Here is a 14,265-nt window from a genome sequence, read left to right as displayed (position 1 = left end):
CTAAAACAATTTAAGTATCTATAATGGAGAGGGTGGGGAGAAAGATATCTGGCAAGGTGCTAATACATACAAAATTCTGAAAAAAGAATATTATCAACTGATTTTTCACTCCATGCTGAAGGGTGGCAGAAATTCATATTTATCTAGGAAGTTGAAAGAAATGATTAAAACAATCCTTGCGTAAATGTCACTTCTACATTAAAAAATTCTGCAAGATGGCAGTTACATCACCCTAGTATGAACTCATTGATCATGACTTACAAAGAGAGATCAGCCACATAGGGACCAAAGACAGGATGTTCCCTTACTCGGAGCTACAAGTAATAGAATACAGAGCTTAATTAAACATGAGAATAAATATTACAACAGAATCTACAAACGCATGACACAAAAATCACGTTAATATCAGCTAGACTGATTAAAATTTGAACAGAAAAATCATTAGATTCTAAGTTTGACATTTTAAAATGGGGAGACACTTCTAGTAGTTCAGTAGACATTGCTTGGTGCAACAAAGACACACAAGCCAGATGGATCCCGATCTTATACTTTATCTGCATTGACCTATCTAATCTCAAGCAGGGTTTTGAGGTCTGCCTGACAGTCAGCTTTTGTTTCCATAAGTTGATGTGGGGGGAAAACTTTAAGATCAGAAATATTTAATATTGGCTCACAGATTGAAGGCTTCAGCAACTTTCCATCTTTGTTTACAATTTAGGAGTAGACATTAAGAAAAGGGCTGTCACAAAATTTACAACACAAAAATCTAATTTGCTATCCCACACTAGAAAAACAAAGACTCCAGTAATTGCTTGCAATAACATTTCAACACATAGCATGCCAGGGTTAACAAATTAAGATTAGGTGTATCCCAAAACATATAAATGCAGGAGGTGTAACACCTGTCTTTTTACCCGCTCCCTTCCCACAATCAAAGGCACCAAACATTCCTTCCAAGTGAAAGATCAGGAGCAGAAAGTAAAGGAAAAGGTGAATCAGCAGGTAAGTCTGTCACATCCTCCTTGGTAAAGGGTCAAAGTTTGCATCAGCAGAAGCTTGAACCGTCAAGGAATAATGCAAATTATGGAGTGAAGTTTTGTATTAATGTTCGTATTCCCATCTCAGTGCTTCATATTGATTGAATTTAACAACTGTTGAAAGAAATTAAATTCAAAAACACAAAATAAACTTTTTGGTTATGTGAATAATTTCCTTCAGACTTACCGACTGCTTTACTTGCGTTTTTCCATTTCCACCAACCAACAAATCATGGATTTTCTCATTGTAGACTTCGAAATAGCTCATTTCAATATGGTAAGTAACCTTTGAAATATCAAAAGAAATAAACCATTTATCGATATAGGATTCTTTTCATCGTTGAATTTTTTTACATTAAGCCCAAATTAAAACATTACTGTACTACAAAATATATCATCCATGATCAAATTTGTTCTGGCGAACTAAGTAACTGAAAAACTGATCAGAATATTTCTGTCTTTAAAATTTTAATTAAATTTAGTTTTAACTCTTGAGCCTTGTCTACATGTCACAGATCAGTTTCAGTCTTAAACCTGTGGGAAATTGCAGAAGAATGATGGGGGAGAAGGTTGGCTGAAAGGTTTCTGGTCCTTGAGTAAGTCAGGATGGGATTTTGAAACAAAACTTGTGGAGGGAGTGGGGAAAGTCTAAACATTGCATCTGGGCATTAAGCTACATAGTTTAATTAAATTTAATTAATTAAGGGGAATTTTATTTTAGTCTGCAATTTTAACTTTATTTTCTGAGCAAGGTGACAAGGGTACTCAGATGAAACTTGCAGAATCCTTTAAATGTGCAGGTTGGATTCTCTTAATACATGACCTGAGCAGACAAAACAACTGTGACTCTCACCAACAGCAAGAGAAGCCAGGGCCAAGACAGAGGCCCAGATGCAATGTTTAGACTTTCCCCACTCCCTCCACAAGTTTTGTTTCAAAATCCCATCCCGATTTACTCGTGGAACAGAAACCATTCAGCCAACCTTCTCCCCCATCATTCTTCTGCAATTTCCCACAGGTTTAAGGCTGAAACTAATCTGCGACATGTAGACAAGGTTCAAGAGTTAAAATCATTGGGGTCTCACTGTTTCCTTGGCTCCCACCTAGCCAATTCTTGCTTTGGGTCAAAATTAAGCACTTAATCTCAGCTCCAGGCTGATGTTAAAATAAAAAAGTTGTTCTACAAATCCATACAACAAACCAAACAAAAAAATTTCAAATTCAATGAGATTAGATCACGACTAAGTATAACATTTGTCCTTAAAAATAGTACCTGTTGCATTTCAGGCTTTGCTACTTTGGCAAACAACTGTTCACAGAATCTGGGGATGATCCCCTCATCACTGAAGCCCATCATCCTTTAAAATAACAAAAAAAAATTAAGCATCACGACCTAAACTTGTAATGAAACAAATTACATCAAATATATTAATTGCCATTTAGTAGAGAGTTAGACAAGTCAAATGGGAAGAATATATTCCAAATGGGAATATGCTGTACCTCTCATTAAACAATTTCAGGTGAAATTTGAAATCAGTTCAGCTTTGAATTAAAATTAGTAGTTTTAGCTCAATAGCATCAATTGATTTTTACTTCAAATTTTTGCATGTACACAAAACAAGGTACTTATGAGCCCTTTTACTCATTGGGGTGCAGATGCCTCTGGACAAACCATCACATCGCCATTACTCCTCATAATCTGATGAGATTTATTTGCACTAAAATGCAAGTTATTCAATAATTCACTTCAAACCATGTAAATAATAGCAATGTAACAATATAGTGCTCAATAGTTTCTAATTATTAAATAACTAATCTGAATAAAGTAACTTTAAAGCAGGCTGTAGAGAAAGGAAAATGTAAAGTGATGGAATGGGTCATCAACAGCGCTATCAAGTGGCACTTGCTTAGTCTTGACCTGCTCCCTGTCACTCAGATTGGGTTCCACCTGGGGTCACGCTGCACCTGATCTTATTACAGCTTAGGTTCAAATATTGACAAAAGAACAGAATTCCAGAGGTAAGGTTACAGTGATGGCCCTTGACATCAAGGCAGCATTAACGTGTGTAGCATCAAACAGTCCCAGCAAAACTGGAGTCAATGGGAATCGGGTAAATTCTTCCCTGGTTCGAACCATACCCAGCACAAAGGAGGATAGTTGATACTTGTCAGAGGCCAAACATCTCAATTCCAGGACATCACTGCAGGAGCTTCTCTGGGTTGTTTCCTTGGCCCAACTTCTTCAGCTGCTTCAACAACGATCTTCTTTCCAGCACAAGGTCAAAAGTGGGGATGTTTGATGATTGTATAATATTCAGTGCCATTTGCAACTCCTCAGATACTGAAGCAGTCTGCATCTAAATGCGGATCTGGACAATATCCAGGCTTGGGCTGACCAGTGACAAGTAACATTCACGCAACACAAGCATCAAGCAATGACCTTCTCCAATGACAGAAAACGTAACCATCACTCTTTGATATTACCATTGGAGAGTCTCCAACTATCAACATCCTGGGTGCTATCATCAACCAGAAACTGAACCAGACAAGCCACATAAATATCATGGCTACAAAAGCAGGTCAGAGGCAAGGAATCCTATGGCAGGTAACTCACTGCCTGACTCCCTAAGTCTGCAAGGCACATCAAGAAAATGATGGAACACTCTCCACTTGTCTGGATGAGTGCAACTCCAACAACACTGAAGAAGCTTGATACCTTCCAGGGCAAAGTAGCCCACTTGATTGGCACCCCATCCATAAACACTCACTCCTTCCACCACCAACATACAGTGGTACTGTGCCATTTACAAGATGCACTGTGGCAACTCACCAAAGTTCTTTAGACAGCACCTTCCAAACCCACTACTTCTACCTTCGCGAATAGAAAGGGCAAGAGACGCATGGGAACACCACCCACCTGGAAATTCTCCAAGTCACTCACCAACCTGACTTGGAGATATATTACCATGCCTTCACTGTTGGTGGGTCAAAATCCCTATTTAACAGCATTATGGGTGTGCCTATACCACATGGACTGCAGCACTTCAAAAAGGTAGCCCACCAGCACCTTTTCCCGAACGATTTGAGATGGGCAATAAATGCCCACATTCCACGAATAAATAAAAGAAAGCCTTTATGAAAGTAAAATTTGATATTGTTAACAATTATCACAGTTACAGCAAGGACAAATTTATAACCGCACTTGAATCTGGAATGGTCTAAGGAATACAATTGGATTCATGTTACATCCACCTAATCAAATCATTTTCAGTTGAAATGTTGGATACTGGAACATTCCTTTCACTAAAGCATAACATTGCTCTTAGTGCAGGCAAGGTTAGTAAAGCAGAATGATACTCAGATACACAACGTAGATATTCTATAATGCATCCTTAAAACAACCAGCTATTATAAATTTTTATCCAAACTTACGTATATGACTTCCCAGAGCCAGTCTGGCCATAAGCAAACAGACACGTGTTGTATCCTTCAAAGGCTTTTTCTAGCAGAGGAAATCCTATTTTCTTATATACAGTTTCCTGGTTTGAAAATTCAGGATGTAACTCATCAAATGACCAAAAGGAAAAATCATAAACAAAGGAGTAAGTATGACTGGTTTCTGGATGTTGCACAATTGTGTTCTGTCCTTTCACGAAAACTACTTGCTGTGAATTTTCTATTTTTTCCCTAAAAAAGAGAAACATGTGAAACACAAGTATAAATAACATTATCATGGTAACAGTAAATAACGTTAAGAGCAAAAAAAAAATCAATACCACCTTTCAATATTTGTGTGGTAATGTTCAGAGTATTGACATTGCAAACTCTTTCTATAATCATACCTTAGCCCATGCTGCACTTGCTGAGAAATTGTTTTAGCATAACATTTGTTATCCATATCTCATTTTGCTGCCTGACCCACCTGTATCACTGTGCCCATTTCGTTTGCTAAAACAATCTATCCATCTTTTAAGAAATTGCATGTCTATGGCAAGGGGTTTATGGGGTTCAATGATGCAACATATCCAAACAGTTGAGGATTGAAGGAGCAGATGGTCGTCTTGTATCCTATTCACGTGTTCACCATTCCTACTACTCCATGGCCTGGGTAAATAATTTAAAACAATAAAGAGAACTAACATTTTATAATTGAAGGAATGAACAGGTTGTTGCAATGTACAGTTTACTGAGAATCAATCAAAAGGGACACAGAATGGTGATGCACAGGTTTGCTCCAGCAGTCTTATCAGACTGCTTCCAATTTCAATCACATCAAACCATGAATGATGAAAGGAAAGTGAGATGGAGCATGACTTCATTTGCCTTCATATACCTCCAAGAATTAATGTAGAAGTGTAAAAAGAGGTTTCCCCATCTTTTCAAGCAAAGAAGGTATATGGTACAGTAAATAAGAAATAAAATGAAAGGAGTCATTTGTATAAATTAAAGATACAATTTGGAGTTTGCAAAAATACACAAAACACAATGTTTTGATTCCTTATCAGAAATTACTTTTTTTTCCTAAAAAAGGTTACATTACAATTCCCATTAAATCTTACAATCATTGGATAAGATGCATTGAAAAAACATAAAAATTGGGATGTTGATGTCAGGATGAAATTGAGAATTCCTATCAAATTATGCAGTAGAAAGAAATTACTGTTCAATATGGCATTGAGCCATTTGGACAACAAAGTCCTAGACTTAATTCCCTCTCCGCTGAGTTAGCGGATTTTAATTGTAGCCAAAGCAGTCACTATAATTCACTTCAACACTGAGAAGACAGAAGGGGAAAGAGAGCTGTATATCAGGATCTCAATTCCTCATGACTATTCAGTGACTCATGCAGAAAATACAGGTATGCAACGTACACATGTTTATTCTACAATAAACATCAACTCAAACAGCTTTGAGTTCCACGCAACCTACTCCATGATTGCACAGCTGCATGGCCTACTCTTTCTTGCTAATCTGAGGACTCTTGAAGTCTAAGTGATTTCACAACCAAGAAAACAGTTTAGATTAAATCAGTTCAATCAGCAAGTTAGTCACACATGACAAAATTATATTAAAATTTATTTTAGAAAAAAAGCTTTCATTTATATAACATATATTCTCAGAACTTCACAAAATGCTTTATAACCAATTACTACTTTCGTAGTCAACACTATGTGAAGACAAGATTCTACAGATAGTAAGTTAGATTGCCCCATGTGATAATGCGAGAACAATAGCATAATCTACTTTGCATTATTCAACAAAAAAAACTCTGTTCAAATGACTTGATCACTGAACTCTGCGGCTTTACTGCATATCCTTGATTTCTAATGATTTATTTCAGCACAGGGCTGCATATTTTAATTTTTAGCATCCGTGTTTGAAAAATTGCTTGTTGCTATCCTGAGCATTGCATGAGAATTAATTCAACTCCATATATGTCATTTCTGGCAGGGCTTTGTTACTTTTATTTATATATAATAGGCTTCCAAGTAACGCATGCACTGGGAGAACGAGATACACTTAGCAATCTTTTCCATTTGCCCAAGACTATCTACATTGCCATGCAGGCTTTGACTTCATTTCCTGTATTTTTTCACAGTGTAATTGGCATCCGTTTCCGTTACTGTGACTCTTTGCTGTTACCATGTATGTTTTAAGTTTAAAGTTTTTGGTATTTCACCGAGGCCTGAAATGTTCCAATGTAGGAAACGCAGCAGAAAATTGGCTAATCATAGATTATTTATTTTAATGATGTTCAAAAGATCATAGGGGAGTATTCCCCTTTACTTCACAATTCTGTCATGGCATCTTTTATGTCCACCTGACAGTGAACAGAAACGGTCACAGCATTTCCAACAGTGCACTTTTCCCTCAATATGACAGTGGAGTTTGGCAAAATCTTTGGAGTGGAACTTGAACCTACAGTTTCTTTCGATTCAGAAGGGATTAAGCTACTAACTGAACCATAACAGGCACATAGTAAAGATAAAACCAAATTTCAGGCACATCCACTACAAAATCAACTCAGGCTTAAAAATTGGACTGGGTAAACCAATAATATACAAAATTCAGAGAATGACTCTGTTTCATCCAACATTATTTCACAATGATCCATCTTAATTACTATGGCATTTAGCTTGCTTTGACTGTCTAATTTGCATAAATTTAGAGAGAAGATAAGGTTGTATTTGATGATATTCAAAGATCCACCTACACTGTAAATTATGCTCTTTATTTACGGACCTATAAACTTTTGAAGTAAGCACCTTCTTATCCATTCTGTTTCTGCTGGAGACCCTTGCCGCCACTTTACTGTTTGAAAGCAACAAGGGAAGAAGGTTTACCTGCACACTAACCACTGCAATTGAAAATAGTTCTAACAGTTCTCAGAACCAAAAGTAGCACACGGATTATTTAACAAAACACTTGAACCATGAGTTTTGTCACTCAATTATTTGATCAATATTTGACAGCTAGGTAGCCTCAATGTATCAAGAATGTTGAACCATATTCTGGAAACCTGCAGAGGTTATTTTTAGGTTTGTAATAAAGTTCCATACGCACTTTCTGAATGCAATGCAGTTTTATTAGTCAAGTTCTTGGTCTCTTGATCGTACCCTCTAAATCAGTCATTGCTGCCTTTGCAATCTGAAAGGACAGCTACACAAAAAGCTGAAACATTTTCCAGAAAGATTTATTACAGCCTTAGTACACTATATTCTTGGTCTCTATATTTCGAAGGTTGACAGCAAGTGATCTACCAGACTAATGCCTTCAACTAAAGGATCCCATTAAAATAATTGTTTTAAGTTAATTTCCTTGTGCTTTATGCAACTCAATAAATCTGAGTAGACATTTAATTTCTTACTGTGCACGTTGATATATATTCCCAAAATTCAACCGAACGCTGCTCAGGCAAATTACTCAAAGGAAAAACTGTTGTTAAAGGTTTCACAAATACACAAATTCCTGAAGTATCATGTCAGATCAGTTAATCGGTTGGCGAGAAACAAGCCTCCAATCTTTTGGGTGAGGCAATATCAAGTCATCCTTTGTGGCAGTCAGTAGACTGGCTTACAAGAATGAAAGCCAGATACTCAAAGTAGTAGTTAAGTTCACTAATTCAAGCACAAATATTTAACAACATAACTTCTAGGCTGTTTGTAAAATTGATGAGTAGAGTCCCATTACGTTCTTCATAGATACCAAACTTATATACTGGAACTAGCAATTCTACATCTGGTGGGCAAACACATCAGAAAGAGTCATTCATGATTGGTTGAGGGAAAAATTATTAGCCCATTAATATCTGTAGGAATAAAAAAGTCAGGGAAAATTGGGGAAAATGCAAGTCAATGGCTTGATTTCTAAAAATAATTAATTTTGAATTGTTTTCAGTTTAGGGTAACATGATTGTACTAATGTTGGACAATGTTCAAGTTACACGAACATTGAAGTGCACTCAGTCCAAGAGATAATGATCGCTTTGGTCTGATCACCAGACTGAGAACTTAATTCATTTTATTTAAAATAAAAGAGGTGCCTGACAAATAATGCGCCATCATTTCATTGATGGATCAATTATGGCATATTTTAACTTTGCAATAATCACCAGTTGATTACCAATAACTCATGCACACAGTAAAGTAGTCAGTGTTTACTGTTTCTTTCAAAACAATTTAGATCTGCTAAAAGGGCAGACCATTTAAAAATCATGTATGCTGCTTCAGTGCATTGATGAATTATTACTCCTTTAACCCAAACAACTATATACTGTTGCATTTGTGGTACAATAGTCACACTGCTGTGTAGTTGTTTCGTTTTGCACCAATTCTATGAAAAAGTGGTATAAATCTAGATTCAAGATCAACTTCACCAGGTCCAGGTTGATCTTGGACTTGAGTTCAAGCACACCAGCATCAGTAAAAAAAAATGAAACAACTTCACCCCAATGCTACAAACGTCATGAAAAATACAGTAAATACTATCACCTAAGATCCTATCAGTAACATGCTCACTCCATGAGAAGGTCATTGGTTTAAGTTCCACCCCAGATATCCAAGCATAAAGGTCTAAGGTAGCAGTACAATTCAGGATTGAAGGAGCACTGCACTATCAGAATTGTTGGCTTTCACAAGACATTAAGCTGAAGTTTTCTTTGGTCTGTCCTTTTGAGAAAACAAAATAATTCCCAATGGCACTTTTTAGTATTTGGATCTAGCCCACTGCAACGTGTTTTGCCTCCATCTGAGCTACTGAGGCTAGATTTAAAAGATCCCATGGTGCCATTGCGAAGAGATATCCTCAGTTTTCTGGTCAATGTATATTCCTCAATCAACATGATAAAACCAAATTATTATCACAATTTTTTTTTAGGAGCTTGCTGTGCTCAAATTGGTTGCCTTGATTTCTGCATTACAAGTCAATACATTTCAAAAAGCACTTAATTAATGGTAAAGCACGGGGCGGGGGCGGTGGGGATAATGCTGAGGCAGTGAAAGGCACTATACAAATGCACATCTCTTCTTTTACAATATAGGGATAGGTGGGGGGAAATAAGCCTATTTCCCCAAAAACCTAAGAATTGGGCTTTTTGATGTAGAATTTCAAAACTGTACTTAAGACTTGAGAATCGGAATCAACCAGTTCAATTTTCTAATGCATTTGTTTCATACACTTACCTATTGCTGAAGGGCCTCACTCGGACAGCCACAGTCACAGCACTGTTTTCTCCATTTGAGCATTCACTCTCTGTACATGGGCTCTGTGTTGACACCTCTGTTTGCTGAAGAGTTCCCCTCATAAGTGTTCTACTTTTTGGTGGTTTTTGATCTCTGTTATCAATCACTGAATTTGTAGTGCATTTTAACTTATCAATCCCAAAATCCATAGTTGGTTTTGAGATTTGGAAGCCTTTGGCCATTGTTTTATCAGAGTAATTCATTGGGTTTTTAGTTTCTTGTTGATTACCAAGCTTCATCATTTTGATATCAGTCGTTGAAGTTCTATTTTGAATTAAATTCTGTTCAGTGGGTATTTTAGGGGTACTTGCTTCAGCCTTTTGTTGGCTATCATTTCCATCAGGTTTACCAGCCATCCTCCTTTTAACAGGTGTTGTTGATGGTTTGCTTAGGGTCTGCAACTTGCTAACAGTTAACACCGATGTTGCCCGATAGGAAGCGGTTATTGGATTTTCCTGTTTCTTATCAAGTGAACCTGGCTTTGCACTTGCAGAACTGCTTCTGGTGTCTCCAAAATTTTGCATTAACGAAAACTTGGAAGAAGTAAAAACTGTGGAATTGGTGCCTTTGGTTTGCAAGAGGTCATTTGTTCCCAATATTGAGGCATTTTCCTTCAAAATACTATTACCATTTTCTGAGTTACCCACTTTCATACGGCGCTGCAACAAAAATTTCCTTTCTCCTTCACTGATATCAGCATTCATATTAGTATCATCATGAACACCAGCATTTCCTTTATCTACAGTTTTTCTTCTTTGGAGGGTTAACCTTCCCTCAGATTTAGGTGGTGTAGACTTTCCTAGAGTTCTTTTACTAGTGGACACTACATAAGTCTTATTAATCTCACTGCTTTTATCCAGGGACAATGTTGACTGTCCCAGTGTCTCATTGCCCTGCACTTGGGATGTAGGACTAAGCCTTGTGTTTCCTTTCTTCAGAATGTTGACTGGATTGTTTGACACTGAACGCAGAGCACCGATTACCATGGTTCGATCTCTGGAAGGCGTGGTGTAAATAGGCATCTTAGTTGAAATGATTTTGATGAAAAACACCAAAAAGTAACTATTCTCTCTTTAACTAAAATATCTAAAGTAGAACAGAAATAATCTCAGCAACCAAGAATCTTGCTTTGACGTAGACATGTTTGCAAACTGTGGCTGAAATACACAAAAAAACTATTACAATACAGTTAATCAAATATTTTCAGTAAATGCATTTTTGAAGTTTTTCTAAGTTTGAGATAGCTTTTCTCACAGCCATTTGCAATGTAAATATTTAGGTTCATTTTGTTTTACAGTAATTAACACTCGAGGAATAAATTAAAAATAGTCATTTACATTTTATAGTAAACATTTTGTAATGGTTTACACTTGAGAATCAAAACACTTTGTAAAATGATTAGAAGCTTGTTTTTAAAATCACAGATTTCATATAAGCATTTTCTATTTAATGTTGCATGGAGACTTTCAGTGAAGTAAAAATGGCAATTCTGCAAATGTTGAAATAGAACCAACACTAAATTTAAAGCAAAGATATTTTCCACTCCCTCAAATTTTAGCTCCACGATTGATCAAAACAGGGTAAATCTGAGCCAAGTTTCCCCCTTCTAAAAGTCAAATATTCCATATTTTGTCTACCACGAACAAACTAACTGGGAAGTTTCTGTTTTCTGAAAAAATAAGCACTCAAATCATTAAGATCTTTTACAAATTATTTTTTGCAGAAATAGAAAGATCATTTTTTCTATGATCATGTTGGCCAGATATTGCCATCAGACTTTGAATGGACCAATCTTATTCTACACCCTGGCTATGACTGTAACAGTACATTGTGCACCTTCTCCTTTCCTGCTCTATGTATGCTACGCTTTGTCTGTATAGGCTACAAGAAACAACATTTTTCATTGCATACTGATACATGTGACAATAATAAATCAAACCAAAAATATTTCTGAACATGTTGAGGTGAGGTGGACATGAGTATTTGCACTACCTCATAAAAGGAAACAACTATATTTTTACACTAACATGCAGAGGTTTAATAGGACAAACCATAAAATTATTTCAGGAACGGTTTTCCAGTCTCACTGGAGCTTTATAATAAAACATGCAAAAGGATACTTAAGCATTGCTAACGAACAGCTTCATTTCCCATGGAAATTAGTAAGAGTAGTGTACACATGGCAGAAACAGAAGGACACTGCAACTGCATTCAATGTACCAAGGACGACATCTGCTATAATTAATCCATAGGATGCAGTTTGAACGACCTCTCAGCAGACTTTAATTGCTATGTCTCAGTCAGTATCAAAAGAGCAGTTGAGTGTTGGTGTTGATTGATACAGTGCTGATATTTCCTCTCCTCTCTAATCAGTATTTCACTTTTCTTCCCTTTTATCTAATCTTCAGTTAGATCAAAATATACATTTTCCTGTCCTAAAACCATCAACATTTCTTCTCTCTCCTGCCTGCAGAGCAGCTTATGCCACAGTCATACAATCTGGACTATAACATGGCAACAAGTTATGATCTGTTTTATATAGCTTGTAAACAGAAGTTGATCTGTATAACTATTTAGCACAGCAAACAAAATTAAAATTTCAGACATAACCCTCAATTATCCTGGAAAGCAACCAATCATCTGCACTTTGCCTCCATGGCCAACCACCCCTCATACACCTTGCTCCTGCTTCAACATGCAAGTAGGTCATTGGCTCAATCACCACAATGGAGACCTTCCATCCAGTTGCTTCTGCTGCAGCCCTCTCCCATTGCCCATCAAATCAAACTATCCAAGGTTTCTCCCTGACCTGTAGGGAGCACCTGTTTTCTGTGGCTCTCTCCTATTTTCCCTCACGCATCTTTGAAATCATCAAGAGACCCACCTTTTGCTCCCTCAATCCCACGAGCACTAAACCGCTCACCTCTCAACTTCCATTCTTGGTCCACTCCTAGTGAATAGTCTAAACGGTTCTCTCTCTTTAGGTGCCATAACCTCATCTTCAAAATTATCAACACCATCTTCAGGTAAAACCTTTGACCTTGCCACCCTTACATACAACTTTTGAACTTCATTTTTATCTTCAATTTCCATGGTCATGTTGTCACTGCCAAGATTTGTAGCCACCCTCCCAACTCCATGATTAAATCTCAATCAGGTTTTGCCCCCACCACAACACTAAAACAATCCTAATCCAACCATACCATCCTGCCAATGCCTTGCACTTATCCCTCAATATTCTTGTCTTTGACATGGTCAATATCATCTTCTTCTTTTGCCCAACTGAGTGAGATTCCCTTAATTTAGTCCTGCTCAATTACCAAATATAGTTACATCATCTCCATAACTTTTCTCCCCATCCCTTCACCATTACTCTGTAACCCCAAAAACTTACTCTAAATCTATTTCCTTATCTACATGCTGTCCCCAACACACCAAATATTCTGTATCTAAACCGACCACGTCCAGCATTGATAAATAAAATAATCCAGGGTTGATAGTGTCATCATCGGGGCAGTAAGGTGGCACAGCGGTTAGCCTCACAGCGCTAGGGACCTCAGTTCAATTCCCGGTTTGGGTCACTGTGTATGTTGAGTTTGCAGGTTCTCCCCGTGTCTATGTGGGTTTCCTCCAGGTGCTCCAGTTTCCACCCACAGTCTGAAAGACATGCTGGTTAAGTGCATTGAGCCCAACAGGCGCCGGAGTGTGGCAACTAAGGGAATTTCACAGTAACTTCATTGCAGTGTTAATGTAAGCCTTACTTGTGACAAATAAATAAATTTTAACATTTAACTATAAGTAGGCTTACATTAACATTGCAATGAAATTACTGTGAAAATCCCCTCGTTGCCACACTCCAACATCTGTTCAGGTATATTGAGGGAGATTTTAACATGGCCAATGCACCTAACCAGTACGTGAATGGGAGGGCTGTCTCAAGTGGTGTTCCTCAGGGACCAGTGTTGGGATCTTTGCTGTTTGTATACACACACTGGATGTAACTGGATTGATTGTTAAGTTTGCAGATGACACAAAGGTTGATTGATTTGCGGCTAGCAATGAGGACCATCAGAGGATACAGCAGGATATAGATCAGTTGGAGACTTGGGTGGAGAGATGGCAAATGGAGTTTAATCTGGACAAATGTGAGGTAGTGCATTTTGTAAGGTCTAATACAGATAGGATATATACAGTAAATGGCAGAACCCTGAAGAGTATTAGTAGGCAAAGGGATCTGGGAGTGCAGATACACAGGTCACTGAAAGTAGCAATGAAGGTGGAGAAGGTAGTCAAGAAGGCATACGGCATGCTTACATTCATCGGCAGGGTATCGAGTTTAAAAATTGGCAAATCATGTTGCTGCTTTATAGAACCTTAGTTAGGCCACACCTAGAATATAGTGTATTCTGGTCACCACACTAGGCTTTGGAGAGGGTACAGAAAAGATTTATCAGGATATTGCCTAGTTTGGAGGACATTAGCTATGA

The 14,265-nt window shown here is 37.4% G+C and overlaps 1 protein-coding gene across 1 annotated transcript in view; it reads right to left on the bottom strand.

Moving 5' to 3' along the window:
* Positions 1 to 14,265, bottom strand: part of kif14 (kinesin family member 14) — an 88,906-nt gene that overhangs the window by 73,708 nt on the left and 933 nt on the right. The window contains exons 2-6 of the mRNA XM_080195835.1: positions 9,719 to 10,935; positions 4,470 to 4,724; positions 2,311 to 2,395; positions 1,225 to 1,323; positions 262 to 314 (exon numbers count right to left, since the gene is read on the bottom strand). Coding sequence (XP_080051961.1) covers positions 262 to 314; positions 1,225 to 1,323; positions 2,311 to 2,395; positions 4,470 to 4,724; positions 9,719 to 10,800 — 1,574 coding nt within the window. The 5' untranslated portion in view covers positions 10,801 to 10,935. The remainder of the gene's footprint in view (positions 1 to 261; positions 315 to 1,224; positions 1,324 to 2,310; positions 2,396 to 4,469; positions 4,725 to 9,718; positions 10,936 to 14,265) is intronic.

This window comes from Carcharhinus amblyrhynchos, chromosome 9, assembly GCF_965287045.1.
Source record: "Carcharhinus amblyrhynchos chromosome 9, sCarAmb.v2.hapA, whole genome shotgun sequence".
NCBI lineage: Eukaryota > Metazoa > Chordata > Chondrichthyes > Carcharhiniformes > Carcharhinidae > Carcharhinus > Carcharhinus amblyrhynchos.
Note: the sequence above shows the minus strand (reverse complement) of the source record. Positions and strands in the feature narration are given on the sequence as shown.